This window comes from Paroedura picta, chromosome 7 (assembly GCF_049243985.1).
Source record: "Paroedura picta isolate Pp20150507F chromosome 7, Ppicta_v3.0, whole genome shotgun sequence".
Lineage (NCBI taxonomy): Eukaryota > Metazoa > Chordata > Lepidosauria > Squamata > Gekkonidae > Paroedura > Paroedura picta.
This window is the reverse complement of record NC_135375.1, coordinates 58,438,804-58,456,937: the sequence shown is the minus strand read 5'-3', so window position 1 is coordinate 58,456,937 and position 18,134 is coordinate 58,438,804. Positions and strand designations below refer to the sequence as shown.

Below are 18,134 nucleotides of genomic sequence, written 5' to 3'. Positions count from 1 at the left end.
TTACAGCTCAGCCTTCTCTTTAATGGGAGCTAGTTCAATATACACAATTGCTTCTTTATCTCCAGGCTGCTAAGAGAAAAAGGGAAAGGCAGTTTAAGCCTTCAACAACTACTTGGTTTTGCTAGAATTCAGTCCAGCAACACCTTAGAAACCAGGGTGTACGCTTTCGAGAATCAACACTCCCTTTGTCAGACACAGTAGAACAGAAGTGGAGATCTCAGTCCATTTATCCCGTTCAGCCCTGACCTGAATAGCCCAGGCAAGCCCGAACTCAGAAGACAAGCAGAGTCTTTGGCTGGGAGACCTCCAAGGAACACTAGGATCATGACACAGATGCAGGCAATGATAAAATACTTCTGAACATCTCTTGCCTGGCTGACAGTCAATCCTAGGATTTCCTGGCTACACTACACATGCCATATGATTGATAAATAAATAAATATCCTGTTCTGAAGGTGGTAGACATGTTATAAAAATACTTGTCAAGGATGCAAGTATAAAATGCTCAATGGTTTTCGTAATCAAATTGGGAGGGGGACGCTGTTATTAGCATCCTGAAGGGGCGGAAATTTGGCTCTTTTAAAACCTGTCATTTCTCCTTTAAAGCAATGATAACAGTGTACGGTGACAGTTGAAAGAAACTGTGAGGGGTTGAAAGGCTAAAATCCTCTCCATTCCCTGTAGGATCATAGTACAAATTATGGTTATATATATTTGCACATTGCTTTTTACTTATGAACAGAGATCTCTGAACTTTGTCATGTCTGGTCTGTCCCTAAAAATACAGATATAGCTGGTATGAAACTATATATTAAAAAACTATTATTTTCCCTGGTATATTCCAGATTGAGGTACACTTGAGAGGTTCTTGGTCAATATTGATATCCCAATTCCAAATATTCCTGGAAATATTTCAGAATATCTAGGAATACCTGGGGCTGACATTTTAAAGTAGCAAACCTGGTGGAGTGAGGTCTGTGTGTGCTTTTTGCAGATTTTGCAGACAATGAGGAGAGTGGAGGGAAGCAGTTCTCATTTGGAAAAGGGATCTCATCTTAAGGAGAATTTGTCATGTTGCTTCTGCTGGAATTCTCCTGTTTGACATTAGTTCTGTTGGGTTTACTCTGTCACATTGTCCTGGGTTCTGCTTGGCTTCTGTAGTCTGACATAGGTTATGCAGGGATGGACTCTTTTTCCCTTGCTTCAGTTGGTTTGGCTTAGATTAGCTGATCTGGCATTAAATGTGCAGGGCTTGCCACACTGGTCTGTGGTTCTTCTGGGATTCTCTATTCTATAGATTCTGTTGAGCTTCTTGCTTCTATTTGCACTGGGATTAGCCATTGGTTGCTTACTCTTGTGTGTTTGGCTGTTTTTTGGCCTGGAAAAATGAAATATCCCAGCTCCCCCAGCCATAGGAACCAAAGAAGGATGGATGGGGGCATCTTGTTCAGGGTTGGATCTCTCGGTACAAGTCACATGAAACTTGAAGGTCAGGCAGAAGTACTTAACCTGAAATCTCAGTGTCACTTGGGGAAAAAAAACCCTGTCTCTCCAGATTCCTGGAAAGATTCCCTATAGAGAATGAACCAAAATCATTTCCAACCTCCCCACACACACACACAGACATACCCCACTAAATTGAAATCTGAACACTGACTTGCTATTGGAGACACAAGTAATCTAGACTACTGACTGGTTTCCATATAGCTATAGTTGTTTCTGTACCTGTCTTAAAATTGCCATGGTCATTTCCAGCCATGTTGGTCTCCAGCCAACTTCTGCTGGTCCCCAACTCACCTCTGGGTAGCTGTCTTCAGTTTGCTGTGTTTAGTATCAGTCATGTCCTTTCCCTCATGGTGGATGCTTGCCATGTTTGCTGGCTCTGGCTCAGCAATGGCTCTGGCCTTTAGTCTCCAATCTTCAACAGACTGATCTTCAAGTGGCCACCAATGTTAACCATTCTGGTTGGTTGCTGCTTTTCAAAATATGGTGATTGCTATTCGCATGTAGCTGATTTATCATCAGCTTACCATTACTGTACCTTATTGATGCCCATTAACATCAGGATAACTTGGGATTTAGACAGTTACCACTACTGGCTTCAGCACTTCCTTTGTTTATTTAGCCTCCTGGATACATACATTTCAATACAACTTCTGACCTGGACACAGCATGGAGAGAGCTCTGGTCACCACACAAACACTCAGATAGCTGGATCTAGACAGATCAGTGCTACTAACCTTACTAGACTTGACATCAGCATTTGACACAGTTGATCACGGGCTGTTAGTCCAATGCCTAGCCAGTAAGGGGATACCAGGTGCAGCCCTCAAATGGCTGCAATCTTTTCTTCAAGGTTGGGGACAGAGGGTGGCATTAGGGGAAAGAACCTCCCAGAGAGGCTTTGATATGCAAAACCACCACCACCCTTTATCTTTCCAAGTTCTGCATGCAATTCTGAATGATTTAGTTCAAAGTTTTGTTTTTGAAAAGCTCACATTTAAAACATGGCTGTAAAATCAGAGCAGACTTATTTTCGTAGTCCATAATTGCAGGGCCCAAACTACTCCCCCTTCCCGGCTTGGTTAGCAGCATATAGTTCTGCACATGTGATTCATTTTTCTACAGTCTGTTTATTTTTAAAATGCAAATCCACTAATAGGGCATGACAACCACTGATCTAGCTACAAATGATAAGATTTAAAGTACAGATACTAAGGTTTAAAGTACAGAGTGGTCTTAGACAAACATTATAAGGAAGACTGAAAATAACAGGCAAGCCACAGTTATCTGACGTAAACATGAAGCTTTTTGGAAGCAAAAGTGCTTTTTAGTAGCAGGGGAAAATGTAGTTGGTGCACACAGCAGGTATCAAATTTAAGACCTATTCATCCGCAGATAACTGCACTACACAATAACCCAGGCCAGGGATGCATCTTTCCTGCTGCTCAGAACCCTCTTTCCTCTATGTAGTCTGTTATTACTTACCGCTGACGGTGAACTGAGCACGTCATCAGATTTTGTAAAGAACTTTTACATATTGCTCTGTAGATCCCTCCCTTTATGATAGGATTAATGCATTTATGCATCAATGCACTGAATGACAGTGGTGTAATTCAGAGGACATGGCTACAGAAGATGGATGGGCCAGTTTCTCAAAGTGACATGAGGTAGCAGAGCAAGGAATGGAGGTGGGAGAGAGGGAGAAGTTGCGTCCATGTAAAAGTGATTTTGGTAATATTCTTCCTTTAAGGATGTATACACGTGTGCACACACATGGACCACAGGCACACACAATGGAATATGGAAACACACACCCTGGTTCCAATCTCCATTTAAAACTTTTAAAAATATATTGTCTTTTCCCCTATGGGCTATGGACCCTTTAATGCTCATTGGGCAGCCTGCACTGCAGCTGTGGGTGGGTGGGGGAAGAGGGCAGGAAGATGAAACAGGGGAAAGGAAGCTGGAGCCTGTTAAGCAAATGAGCTGTCTATCTTCGCTACCTACAAATTTAAAGTGGAGGACCAGCATCCCGAATGTGGCGGAAGGGGGGGGGGGAATCTGGCAACATTTCTGCATAAAAACACCCCAGCTTTGAGGCAAATTATAATATTCTTCCTTTAAGGATGTATACACGTGTGCACACACATGGACCACAGGCACACACAATGGAATATGGAAACACACACCCTGGTTCCAATCTCCATTTAAAACTTTTTTCTTCGCTATCTTTGAGGCAAATTATAGTATATCCACTCTTTAAGAAGAAGAAGAGTTACGAATGACATGTCCCTGAATACCATCGCTCCTATTAAAAAAGACTATCAAGATCTGGGGAGGAAGCTCAAGCAAATGGGGGCACAAGGCGTATTCTCTTCAATCTTGCCTGTCAAGGGAAGAGGAATGCGTCGGGAGAGGAAGATAATGGAGGTGAATCACTGGCTGCGTAGTTGGTGCCGGCAGGAGAGATTTGGTTTCTGGGAACATGGGATAGGCTTTCTTGAGGAAGGCCTACTAGCACCTGATGGACTGCACTTATCGAAACTGGGGAAGAATGTGTTTGGCAGGAACCTGGGGAGATTCATCAGGAGAGCTTTAAACTAAAGCCACTGGGGGAAGGAGACGATCAACATAGGGAGTGTATGGAAGGAAAACTATCGGAGGCAGCCCAACCGGCAAGGCCAGCTCATAGGGAACCAAAAGTAAAAGGATTCAGAGGTCTTTATACTAACGCCCGAAGCATGGGCAATAAAAAGGAAGAGCTGGAACTTCTCATGCTGATGGAAAGGTATGATCTAGTAGGCATCACAGAAACTCGGTGGAATGATTCTCATGACTGGAATGTAATGGTGGATGGATATGAACTGTTCAGAAAAAACAGAATAGATCGAAGAGGTGGAGGAGTGGCACTGTATGTGAAGAAAGGGCTTACCTGTCAGGAAATTCTAGTGAAGGAGAGCATATCTACAGTGGAAAGCATTTGGGTGAAAATAAGTGAGGGGAAAACAAACAGTGTGGTGGTTGGTGTCTGCTACCGACCGCCTGACCAACGAGAGGATGTGGATGCTGCACTTTGTGAGCAGCTTGAGAAAATATCCAAACGGCAGGACCTTGTCATCATGGGTGACTTCAATTTCCCAGATGTGTGCTGGGAAACAAACTCTGCGAAGCGTCCTCAGTCATGCAAGTTTCTGACCTGCCTGGCTGACAATTTCATTTATCAAATGGTAGATGAACCCACAAGAGGTTCAGCCATACTGGACTTAATACTGACCAACAGGCAAGAGTTGATGGATGAGGTGAAGGAGGTGGGGACCCTAGGTTGAAGTGACCATGTCCTCATAGAATTCCTTTTGAGATGGGGAGCCAAGGAAGCTTGTAGCCAGACGCGGATGTTGGATTTTCGTAGGGCAGACTTTAATAAACTCAGAGACATGATGAGTGTCATACCATGGACGAGAATGCTGGAAGGGAAAGGAGCATGTGAAGGGTGGGCGCTACTCAAACAAGAGCTATTGCATGCTCAATCAATGACTATTCCAGAAATACGAAAACACTGCAGGAGCTCTAAGAAGCCTATTTGGATGAACAGAGAACTTCAAGAGGAACTAAGAAAGAAAAGGAAAATGTTCAGGAAATGGAGGGAAGGACAGAGCTCTAAAGAAGAGTACCTACAGGTTACTAGGCACTGTAGATCAATCATCAGAAAGGCCAAAGCTGAGAGTGAGCTAAGATTGGCCAGGGAAGCCCATTGTAACAAGAAAAGATTTTTCAGTTACCTGAGGAGCAAACGTAAAGTAAAGGAGGAAATAGGCCCGCTGTTGGGTGCGGATGGACAAACTCTAACGAAAGATGCAGAGAAAGCAGAAAGGCTTAGTGCCTATTTTACATCTGTTTTTTCCCACAGGTCAAAGTGTTTAGGCACATCTAGAGATGGCTGTAGCCAAAGGATAGTGTCTGGGTGGCAGGTTAACATGGATAGAGAGGTGGTCGAGAGGCATTTAGCTGCACTGAATGAGTTCAAATCCCCTGGTCCAGATGAAATGCACCCGAGAGTACTCAAAGAACTTTCCAGAGAACTTGCACAGCCCTTGTCCATCATCTTCGGAACCTCTTTAAGGACTGGAGATGTCCCGGAGGACTGGAAAAGAGCAAACGTTATTCCAATCTTCAAAAAAGGGAGGAAGGATGACCCGGGAAACTACAGACCAGTGAGTCTGACCTCTGTTGTGGGGAAGATAATGGAGCAGATATTAAAGGGAGCGATCTGCAAACATCTGGAGGACAATTTGGTGATCCAAGGAAGTCAGCATGGATTTGTCTCCAACAGGTCCTGCCAGACCAACCTAGTTTCCTTTTTTGACCAAGTAACAGGTTTGCTGGATCGGGGAAATTTGGTTGATGTCATTTACTTGGATTTTAGTAAAGCTTTTGACAAGGTTCCCCATGATGTTCTGATGGATAAGTTGAAGGACTGCAATCTGGATTTTCAGATTGTTAGGTGGATAGGGAATTGGTTAGAGAACCGCACTCAAAGAGTTGTTGTCAATGGTGTTTCATCAGACTGGAGAGAGGTGAGTAGCGGGGTACCTCAGGGTTCGGTGCTCGGCCCGGTACTTTTTAACATATTTATTAATGATCTAGATGAGGGGGTGGAGGGACTACTCATCAAGTTTGCAGATGACACCAAATTGGGAGGACTGGCAAATACTCCGGAAGATAGAGACAGAGTTCAACGAGATCTGAACACAATGGAAAAATGGGCAAATGAGAACAAGATGCAATTTAATAAAGATAAGTGTAAAGTTCTGCATCTGGGTCAGAAAAATGAAAAGCATGCCTACTGGATGGGGGATACGCTTCTAGGTAGCACTGTGTGTGAACGAGACCTTGGGGTACTTGTGGATTGTAAACTAAACATGAGCAGGCAGTGTGATGCAGCGGTAAAAAAGGCAAATGCCATTTTGGGCTGTATCAACAGAGGCATCACATCAAAATCACAAGATGTCATAGTCCCATTGTATACGGCACTGGTCAGACCACACCTGGAGTACTGTGTGCAGTTCTGGAGGCCTCACTTCAAGAAGGACATCGATAAAATTGAAAGGGTACAGAGGAGAGCGACGAAGATGATCTGGGGCCAAGGGACCAAGCCCTATGAAGATAGGTTGAGGGACTTGGGAATGTTCAGCCTGGAGAAAAGGAGGTTGAGAGGGGACATGATAGCCCTCTTTAAGTATTTGAAAGGTTGTCACTTGGAGGAGGGCAGGATGCTGTTTCTGCTGGCTGCAGAGGAAAGGACACGCAGTAATGGGTTTAAACTTCAAGTACAACGATATAGGCTAGATATCAGGAAAAAGTTTTTCTCAGTCAGAGTCGTTCAGCAGTGGAATAGGCTGCCTAAGGAGGTGGTGAGCTCCCCCTCACTGGCAGTCTTCAAGCAAAGGTTGGATACACACTTTTCTTGGATGCTTTAGGATGCTTAGGGCTAATCCTGCGTTGAGCAGGGGGTTGGACTAGATGGCCTGTATGGCCCCTTCCAACTCTATGATTCTATGATTAAGAGTTGGTTTTTATATGCTGCTTTTCCCTACCCAAAGGAGGCTCAAAGCGGCTTACAGTCACCTTCCCATTCCTCTCCCCACAACAGACACCCTGTGGGGTGGGTGAGGCTGAGAGAGCCCTGATATCAGTGCCCAGTCAGAACAGTTTTATCAGTGCCGTGGCGAGCCCAAGGTCACCCAGCTGGTTGCATGTAGGGGAGTGCAGAACAGAACCTGGCATGCCGGATTAGAAGTCCGCATTCTTAACCACTACACCAAACTGGCTCTCTGGCAGTGCACAGAATGCATGCTGAAACCAGAAGGCTGGAAAATCAGTGCAGAACAAACAAACAAAACCCCCTGAGGAACATCTGCTTAGATAGCAGGGTGGAATACGGAATGGGGAAAATAATCAGGCAGGAATGCATGGAGAACCCCCCTGGGAAACTCTGGTGCAGAAAGGGCCCTAGATATGTGAAGTTGCTGCGGGGCTCCGAGGGGTATACAGTCATGTAATTACAATTCTGCTTCTACCATTCCTGGGATTGATTGTTTTTTTAACTTGCTGCTTGGCATGCATAGGATCAGCTATGCCATGCCATCCATTGTATCATTCTATTAGGCACTACACAGCAGAAACCTCTTGATAACATATTTTGAAAGTTTACCACGATGCACTGTTATAAATTAGGCTTGTTTACTGCTTGCTATGCTAATGAGTTCCCTGCTCAAACTATTCATGTTCCCACACAAAACATTCTTTCTACAGGCTACAGTGCATGTATCCCTTCTCCACTGGAGTCAAAGTGCTGGTTGGGTTGATCCTTTTATATCTAACAAGCTCCTGAGAGACACTTCAGAAACAAGTACGATAAAAATAAAGCAACAGACTTAGGAGTCTGCTTACAGTTTTCAGCAGATTCGGCAGATATAAATAAGGTATACAAAGGACTTAGTGCTCTCAAAACAAATATGTCCTAAGAAATCAACGCTGTGGCACAGGACATTTTTTAAATAATCGGGTAACCAAATATGTAGACTTTCTTCATTGTTAGATTAATCAGGCAACAATCTAATACACACATTAGCACAAACATCTGTTTATGTATCATCTAACAAGACTAACTTGTGTTATCCACTAGCACATGATCTTCAATATCTTCACATGCAGAAACCACCTTTAATGCCCAATGGGCTGCATAGGATCCAATGAAAAGGAGCCTGAAACGCAACCTCACTTGTGGGAAGGGGAGGGGTGTTTCTGTGCTGCAAGCACAAATAGAGGTTTAGAGGAATGACCAGAATAGGCAGTGGCCATATCAGGCCAGAATAAGAGGCAAAGAGTGGTGTCTCTGAACTTACTTCTGTATTGTTGTTAGGTGGAAAGTTGTATCTGACCATTGCAACCCCATGGACAATGATACTCCAGGCCTTCCTGTCCTCTACCATTCCCTGGAGTTCGCACCGACTGCTTCAGTGAATCCATCCAGCCACCTAATTCTCTGTCGTCCCATTCCTCTTTTGCCCTCAACCACTCCCAGCATTAGGCTCTTCTCCAGGGAGTCCTTCCTTCTCATGAGGTGGCCAAAATATTTGAGTTTCACCTTCAGGATCTGGCCTTCTAAGGAGCAGTCAGGGCTGTTCTTCTCTAGGACTGACCGGTTTGTTCGCCTTGCAGTCCTAGGGACTCTCAAGAGTCTTCTCCAGCACCAGAGTTCAAAAGCCTCAATTCTTTGACGCTCCTTATCGTCCAACTTTCACAGCCATACATCGCAACTGAGCATAGCCTTGACTAAAAGCACTTTTGCTGGCAGGGTGATGTCTGCTTTTTAGGATGCTGTCTAGATTTGCCATAGCTTTCCTCTCCGGGAGCCATAGCTTTCCTCTCCTTTGCTGCAGTCCCCATCTGCAGTGATCTTGGAGCCCAGGAAAACAAAATCTGTCACTACCTCCATTTCTTCCCCATCTATTTGCCAGGAATTGAGAGGGCTGGATGCCATGATCTTCGTTTTCTTGATGTTGAGTTTCAAGCCAACTTTTGCACTCTCCTTCCTTCACCATTTAGTTCATTTTCGCTTTCTGCCATTAGAGTGATATCATCTGCATATCTGAGATTGTTGATATTTCTCCCTGCAATCTTGATCCCAATTTGTGACTCATCTAACCCCACCTTTCTCATGATGTGCTCTGCATACAAGTTAAATAGGCAAGGCGACAGTATACAGCCTTGCCAAGCTCCTTTCTCAATTTTGAACCAGTGATTCCATGCCCGGTTCTCACTCTTGCTTCTTGACCTGCATATAGGCTTCTCAAGAGACAGATAAGATGCTCTGGTATTCCCAGCTCTTTATGAACTTGCCACAATTTGATGTGCTCCACACAATCGAAGCCTTTAGCATGAAGCAGAAGTAGATGTTCTTCTGGAACTCCCTAGCTTTCTCCATGATCCAGTGTATGTTGGCAATTTGATCTCCAGTTCCTCTGCCTCTTCAGAATTCTGCCTGTAATTCTGGCGGTTCTCGGTCCACATATTGCTGGAGCCTAGCTTGTAGGATTTTGAGCATAACTTTCCTAGCATGGGAAATGAGTGCAATGGTGTGGTAGTTTGAACATTCTTTGGCATTGCCCTTCGTTGGGATTAGAATGTAAACTGACCTTTTCCAATCCTGTGGCCACTTTTGAGTTTTCCAAATTTGCTGGCATATTGAGTGTAGCACTTTTACTGCATCGTCTTTTAAGATTTTGAATAGTTCAACTGGAATGCTGTCACCTCCACTAGCTTTATTATTGCTCAGACTTCCTAAGGCCCATTTGACTTCACATTACTACCCATTTGACTTTACATTCCTGCTTGTGTATACCTCCCCCCAAAAATATCCTTCTCTACTGCTGAGCGAACTTTTCTTACTCCTCTTCACAATACAATAAATATAACCATAACATCATGTAGTTGGCAACCCACCTGAGGGTCCCAACCTATAGGTTTAAGACCACTGCACTAGCATTTTAGAAGGTTCAGAGCTTAATTTTGTATGGGGTATAGTTTTCCTTTGAGTGAGTCATATATTTGTGAAATATCTGAATTTAGGTAATGTAGCATACCACATATAAATAGTTACCTGATAAAAGAAATTGGTTCGACCCACAGATCCCACTTTGCCTGTGTGATTCATAAAACAGATTGTTCCTTCAGTTGCACCATACAGTTCGCATATTTTAATATCACCAAATCGGATTATGAACTCTTTCCAGACCTCAGACCTTATTCCATTTCCAACTGCTAGGCGAACTTGGTGATGTCTTTCTCCTTCTTTCTGAAAGGAATTTTAAGAGCAAATAGTTAAAATGAACCCATCCCTTCTTTGTTTATTTCCTCTCCGAACCTTCTCTGCATGTCCATCTGTAACCATTAGTGGCTCTTAATATTTTGTAAGAGCCACGTGGGAGGAGCAGTATCCGGGCCCTGTCTGGCCCACTGGCCGATACAGGTATGCTCAGCAAACCTGGGTGTATCTGGATTGGGCCGGCCCCTGGAGTGCTCACCCCTGAGGTGCACATGTGGCCTCGTGGCCAGATGCTCTCCAGGCACTGCAGCTCCCGCAGCACCTGGCCAGCCTGCCACTCAACCCCCTGCCCTGCAGGCTGACAGGGAGTGTGCCAAAGCTTCTGCTGTTCCCACTGACTAAGGAAGCCCTGCCTGCCGCCTCAAGCCCCACACTGCGAAACCCACTGCTAGGGAGGCACTGGCCTCGCCAGCCCTTTTGCCGACCTGGCTGGAAACCACCCGCCCACCAGCCCCAAGTGTCCTTCTCTCTGCCTTCATGTTCAAGGGGCCACCCCTCCCCCCTGGCTGCCCTCTATGCCCCCTCACCTTTCCCGTTGTGCTCTGTCTTGCCCTGTTTGCTGCCCTGGATGTGCCTGGACACTTTCCTGCCTGCTCCAACGCCTCCCGCCCACTTTCTGCTTCCCGGCGGGAGGGGCTGGCATTCTGGCAGCAGTGGCTTTGTGGGCCTAGCCACTGACAGGGAATATGCCTCGGCTTCTGCCACTCCCAGGAACACTGGGAGCCTTGCCCACTACCTCCACCCCACCCTGCCAGCCCTGCCATTGAGAAACTGCTAGCCCTTGCCCGCCCAGCCGAAACCCAGCTGCCTGCCAGCCCCACCAAACCCGCCCTAGCTCTTGTTGCATTCTCTGCTGCAATGGGCTTTCATTCTAGTCTTACTATAATTACAGAACAAGAACCAGAGCCTCATCCTGAACTATGCTGTACTCTTCCAGTCACCTATATTCATAGCTGAAGAGCAGTGCCTCCTAATAGGTGAAGTTGGAGAGAGACAATAGTTTATTTCATACTGTTGGACAGGATATGAGAGGGGCCTTACTGGTTATAGTCACTCAATTTCTGTTTTTGGTTAAAAAAATTGTGGGGTTGTAACATTTTTTTAAAAACAGCAAAACCTTTTTTCCCCCCACCAACAATTCATTGTGTGGGTGGTCCAAGACAAGTCTGGCTGCATGGAAAGACATAAAACTTGGTCCTTAAAGTATTTTAATGGAAACGAATCATACTCAAAGACAGACATCTTCTATGTATGCTATGTCCTAAGTCAAATTCCTGGCAACTTCAATTAAAAGTATCTTTTCTATATGAAACACAAAAGATCAAATTACAAGAAATCAGATCTCCTAAAACCTCCAACTTTTTTTAAAACAATTATGGATAGGGAGGGGTGACTTTAACTGAAGCTGAATACTAGAATATGGCAATGTAACTATTTCCCCATGTAGCTTTAGAGAAACTGGCCTTCACGAGTAGCAAATAGTCCTATTAGAGAAGATGCATTGCCAGACTTTTTTCTCTCACTAGGGACTGATGGATGGATGGATAGACAAAGAGAGAAAACAGGATTCCCTGATGCTGTTTTTAAATGAAAATGGGTTAAGTATCAAGACACTGGAGGTGCAAAGCAAACATGATTGAGGTATAAGGATGTATGACTGTTATTTTAATCATAAGCTACCTCAAGCAAGTCTCTGGAGAGGTAGCATAGAAATAATAGACTGAAGTAATTCACGGCAACTTCATAGATAATACAGTTTTGATTATAACAAATATTCAATAGATTTAAAAATGTCTTCAAAAACGCTTGAGCTCTGATTCAGCTAAATCTTCATGTTGCTAAATTTCACTGAAAATAATGAAGCTTAAATCAGTTGTGACAAACCTGTTTGAAGTAGTATGTAGTTATAACTTCCTTTGTTGTCAAACATTTGACTAGGATCAAAAATGGAAAAATGGGCAAATGAGAACAAGATGCAATTTAATAAAGATAAGTGTAAAGTTCTGCATCTGGGTCAGAAAAATGAAAAGCATGACTACTGGATGGGGGATACGCTTCTAGGTAACACTGTATGTGAACGAGACCTTGGGGTACTTGTGGATTGTAAACTAAACATGAGCAGGCAGTGTGATGCAGCGGTAAAAAAGGCAAATGCCATTTTGGGCTGTATCAACAGAGGCATCACATCAAAATCACAAGATGTCATAGTCCCATTGTATACGGCACTGGTCACACCACACTTGGAGTACTGTGTGCAGTTCTGGAGGCCTCACTTCAAGAAGGACGTAGATAAAATTGAAAGGGTACAGAGGAGAGCGACGAGGATGATCTGGGGCCAAGGGACCAAGCCCTATGAAGATAGGTTGAGGGACTTGCGAATGTTCAGCCTGGAGAAAAGGAGGTTGAGAGGGGACATGATAGCCCTCTTTAAGTATTTGAAAGGTTGTCACTTGGAGGAGGGCAGGATGCTGTTTCTGTTGGCTGCAGAGGAGAGGACACGCACTAATGGGTTTAAACTTCAAGTACAATGATATAGGCTAGATATCAGGAAAAAAATGTTCACAGTCAGAGTAGTTCAGCAGTGGAATAGGCTGCCTAAGGAAGTGGTGAGCTCCCCCTCACTGGCAGTCTTCAAGCAAATACACACACTTTTCTTGGATGCTTTAGGATGCTTAGGGCTGATCCTGCGTTGAGCAGGGGGTTGGACTAGATGGCCTGTATGGCCCCTTCCAACTCTATGATTCTATGATTAAGTATATTAATCATAACAAATTATAACTGAGGTTATTATTGTGAAAACTGATAAGCCCATCATTGTTTTCTTGTTCTAACTATATCATTTTGTTTATTTGCAACTAAAATAGACTTCACTTAATGTTTACTTTGTAAAGGATTGCTTGCTTAATTGAAGCTCAAATTGATGTTAGTTGTCCCTCTTTGGTTCCCCTTACTGAGGTCACTGAGTACTTGGTATTCAAATGTAAATCTTGGTAACACCAGACTAAACACAAAAACAAAGAGACGTCTATTGTAGCCTTTTGTTCAGTAATGAACAAAGGGAGGGGAAATAACCCAACTCAAACTGAATGGTGCATTCATAGCCTACAAAAATTGAAACTCTCTAGTGACCAATTTTGCATGCAGGTAAACTTTGTTTCTATTTTTTATTTTTCATGGACAAAGATTTGTTCATTCTAAATATCTCTCACAAGGAGCCAGATTACTTAAAAATAGCTAACTACTGCAGTGTTCATATTTTACAAAATCACAGTTGCTAAAGTCTAGTGTAAAGTGATCCTAGAGCAATTCAAAGGCATCTTGAGGCAGAAGATATGTTGAAGTTAGAATCAATCAGAAAGCCTTGGGATGAAATAATTAGAGTCAGGAAACAAGAGTGCACTGCCAAGTTACAGATCTGCAAGCATCATGATGTATTCTGGAAATATCCTGATAGCACCTTAACTATACCCTGGAAGTCATATAAAATTATAGTAATTGAGTAATATGACTTCCACACAAATTAAAAAATACAAACAGGGCCAGTCACTGTTATCTTGTGCCAGTAAGATATGTTTCTTCTGTGAATGAGCCCAGTTACCAAACTGGACTTAATCACACAAAATAGTCAAACAAACTGCTCCTTGGCCATCTCTGATTTCTTGTCCATGCAGGAGCTGTTTGTTTAAGATTTAACACTCAAAAACCTGCACCAAAACCAACATACTATTTTAAGGAACTTTTTACAAAGTGAAGGAACTCTTATGTGAACTTTGATTGAAGACAGATACAAGAATTCAGTAGAACAATTAAAGTTTATTGAGAGAAACCAAGATAAAGGCATGCAAGAATAATATTCAGGTATACGACAATACACAAGAATATGAAACAGCCCATATCTGCTTGTTCTATATTGCAGTATTCACAACATTTACTGACACTATATATCTCAGAGAGTAAAGCAGGCTAATGAGGGGGAGAAGAGAAAAGCAAGGAGCATAGAAGGAGATTTTTCCCTTTCTAATTTGGGATGTTCTCTGAGATGGCTCATGGAGTCCAAATATCCAGCTAGACTAACTCAAAGGTCAGAAAAGAGAATCTAGGAAGAGTTTCAGATAATAACCCAAGAAAGGTCCAGAAGTCCTTTTGAAGCAAGCTTAGTCCAATGATGAGCATGAGTCAGAAGAGAGAAGAGAGAAGGTAGTTTTTGTTATGGGATTCAAATAATAGACACAAAATTTTATGTTTGCAGATTAGCTAGATGGAAGAGAAGCCTTGAGCCACAGAGTGAAGGTAGGTATGTATGGTAAGAATCCTTAAAACAGAAGAGTTTGTCTGTGCATTCCATGACACTGCAATCACACCCACCAGTCAGTCCTGATTCTCTGTGAAAGGGGTGTTGCTGTTTCCCTCTTACTTTCACTGACCCACATCCAGCATGTGTGACATCATTAGCACATGTCCCAGTCCTTTTAAGACAACACGGGAAACAGTGCCTTTTCTTGTAAGAAAGTAGAAGCCCTGAGAGAACTATTCTTGTGAAGCTGGACCTTTCCCCCACTATGACTGTGGCATCGTTTTGCCTCTCTCCATAACTGTCACTCTCCTTAATTGCTACTCAGCTACCAAGTTTCTGAGATCTGACAAGATCAGGCTATATCTTGTAAATGCAGTCCACTCCTACTATAAATTGGCTTTTCCAAGTACAACAAACAACTGTGCACATTATGTTCTTGGACTGCCAGGAATTCATAAAACATAGGAATGGCAATTATTAATGTATGTCCAAGAATCCCAAAGAAGATTTTCCTAATCTTTTGGATTAAAATTGTTCTAAATGGCTGTTATAACTACTGAAGCTCCCTGTAGACAAATGTTCTGGTTGATATCAAAGGACCTCATGAAGAAGCTTACTTTGGAGAACTGGAGTATGACAAAATGCTGCTTTTTAATAAACACATATCCATTTTTTGTCTAAAGAAATTACATATATTTATAGTTTTGCAACAACAACAAAAAGCCACCCCAAAATTCTGCATGAAATATTATTTTGTTTGAACTTACCACAGGTTGTTTGCAAAGGTAACGACACAGCTCCCCAATGTATTGAATAACAGTAACATTATATGTTTTGCAATCACTCCAAAACTGACTGGCTGAAAATTTCTTCCTTAGAACACATGTTGCACCTATAAAAATGAAGTAACACTTGGATGATTAATATATTTGAATTTGGATTTACTGTTATGCAATTGTTTTTCAATGCTAAAAAAAGATTTCTAATATTTAAATACAACTTTAAACACCTCTCCATGCTACAGTATAAATCCATAAAATTCCTCTTCTATGAAGACTGTGCTCATAATATTGTAGAAGCCTTTGATTTGATATAGTTCTTTACTGAGGGCAATGGGGAAACAGCCCCAAAGGACTGGGGGCTTTAGATGTTCCTGCTGTGAGTTAGCAACCAGGACTGTTCTGAGAGCTGACAATTCAGCTCACTAGATCCAGGTGCAGTGGCTATTTATCAAGCAACTCAGTTTATTTTAAATAACCTACCATAATAGTTGCTGATACCACAAGAACACTCCATAGTCAGTCATATTCTAGTCCTTGAGATAAAGCATGATCACACATAGTATCCATGCATTCTTTCATCCAGTATTGGCTATCTTCCCTTTTTGTAAAAAGTGCCTGCTGCTTTGGATTTGTCTTACTCACATGGCCCATCTTTTGGCCCAGTATCACTACAAACAATCAGTTGAAACAGAAGAGCTGTAGCCATGAAAAGTGGTCTTCTATCAGGCAAGTATAAACTATACAGAAGGTTGGGCTCAGGTTTAGGTCATTAGCTATCTCCTAGAAATTAATGTTGGTTTTCTCTCTGCTCTCAGATTGGAAGCAGGTGTCAGGGACACCATTTACTTTCCCATTTCTTTTGGGGTATGGAAGCCCTAAGGTTGCCAAATTCTCCCCATGCCACCAGTTGGAGGACAGAGGGTAGGGCTACCAGATTCAGGTTGGGAAACTCCTGAAGATTTGGAGATGGAACTGAAGAGGAATAGAACCTCAGGGGGGTACAATATCAGTACAAGTACTGAGTGGCACTTAAGCTATGAGACACGCTGCTCCTCTAAAACTTTACCAGAAATATTAAGTGGAACAGATATTATTAAAGATTGTTCATCTTACCCAATTCAATACATCCACCAATGCCAAGGAGAGAAGCTGCACTGTGGTAAAGAGGTAGAGTTATATAAATGATGTCATCAGGAGTTGCACCAAATGCCCATAATCCAGCAGCACCTTTTAAGACCTGCATGTGACTGATAACTGCAGCCTTTGGCAAACCTGAAATAGAACACACACAAGTATATATAGACTAAAAGTTAAAATTGGTTAATTATTTTACATCAGTGTCAACTTTTCACATATGCGTATCCATAGGCAATGTCATTTAATGTGCTGTATAGTCCAGAGTTATTACATAATAGCCAATCTTTATAATCTACTATTTACATTTAAGAAAATTGGCTAGGATTCAATGGAGAATTCCTCCTGCAGAGCTGTATCTTCTTGCCTTCCCCTTCCATTGTAATCCAAAATGGCACTTGAAATGCTGTTCCTCAAAGACCTTGCCACTGGATCCAAGCCAGTCCTTTTATTGGATATACATGGCCTACAAGTTCATGTATATACAATGAAAGTTCTATAAGACCAAAACTTGCAAGCCCCTGACCCAAATTTTACCAATTGCATGCCTAGCTTGGGAAAGGGTATGCACAAGCGATAGCAAGAGATTTCATCCCTGATTAATAACTTTGAGATAGCAAGCTCAGTGGGGTAGGAAGGGAACTGGAAAAAATAGCTGAATTTTATTATTAACAATGGCTGCAATAACGTATTTCCTTTGTTCACTCAACCAGTCAGAGTACTAAGGGCTGAGCTACTAATTGTACAATTTTTTGCTAAAATTCTGAGGTGATCTAGGTGCTAGTTGACTGAGTTTTACAACTTTTGAAAGAGTTTAAAGCCAGTTCCATGTGCTTATACCTAGATGAAAAGTCTTTGCTCCCATTTCTAGAAAATTGAGCAAGCTCCATTTTCATACCAACTTGTGGTTCCTCCCCCCAAAGTCCATTTTGAAAAACAATGATGTATCTTGCTGCAGCCCCCTGACCCCTGTAATTTTGTTCCTAGGGAGCAGGTGTTGACTGACCACTTAACTTCCAGGAAAAGTAATGGTGGTACTCTAGAAGCAAACAGAACTAGTTCCCAGCAACCTTATGGACCATTTGGTTCAGATCCTTTAGCAGCAGTGATAATTTGATGGCTGCTCAACCACTGCAACATTTTGTGTTACAATCAGAAAGCAATTAGGTGAGCTCATTTTTGGTGGTGCTTAGTTGACTATCCTTCTAGCATTGGATTTTAGCACTCCAGTAACCATTCCATTTGGCTTAATCCGGGGCTGTTTTAACTTCCCAGTTCACTCCTGCTGGGGGATCAACAGATCCTTGAGAACAGCATAGGGATCACAGTGTGGTTCTGCAGTGGGAGGAGTGAATTATTAACTCCTCTTCCATAAACTTAAGTCTTTCAAATTTGTGGCTGGATATATTCCATTGTAACATAGCACTGCACATGTGTTCTTCTCCATTCCTTTCAGTGAGCATAATGAGCAAGATGTGCTGATGGCAATACAATTCAGCAGTGAAGTTAGTCATACTAATTGAAATTAATGCAA

At 42.6% G+C, this 18,134-nt stretch overlaps 1 protein-coding gene across 1 annotated transcript in view; it reads right to left on the bottom strand.

Moving 5' to 3' along the window:
• The window catches only part of SLC27A6 (solute carrier family 27 member 6), a 45,435-nt gene that overhangs the window by 20,851 nt on the left and 6,450 nt on the right, over nt 1–18,134 (bottom strand). The window contains exons 3-5 of the mRNA XM_077344468.1: nt 16,580–16,738; nt 15,452–15,576; nt 10,166–10,360 (exon numbers count right to left, since the gene is read on the bottom strand). Coding sequence (XP_077200583.1) covers nt 10,166–10,360; nt 15,452–15,576; nt 16,580–16,738 — 479 coding nt within the window. The remainder of the gene's footprint in view (nt 1–10,165; nt 10,361–15,451; nt 15,577–16,579; nt 16,739–18,134) is intronic.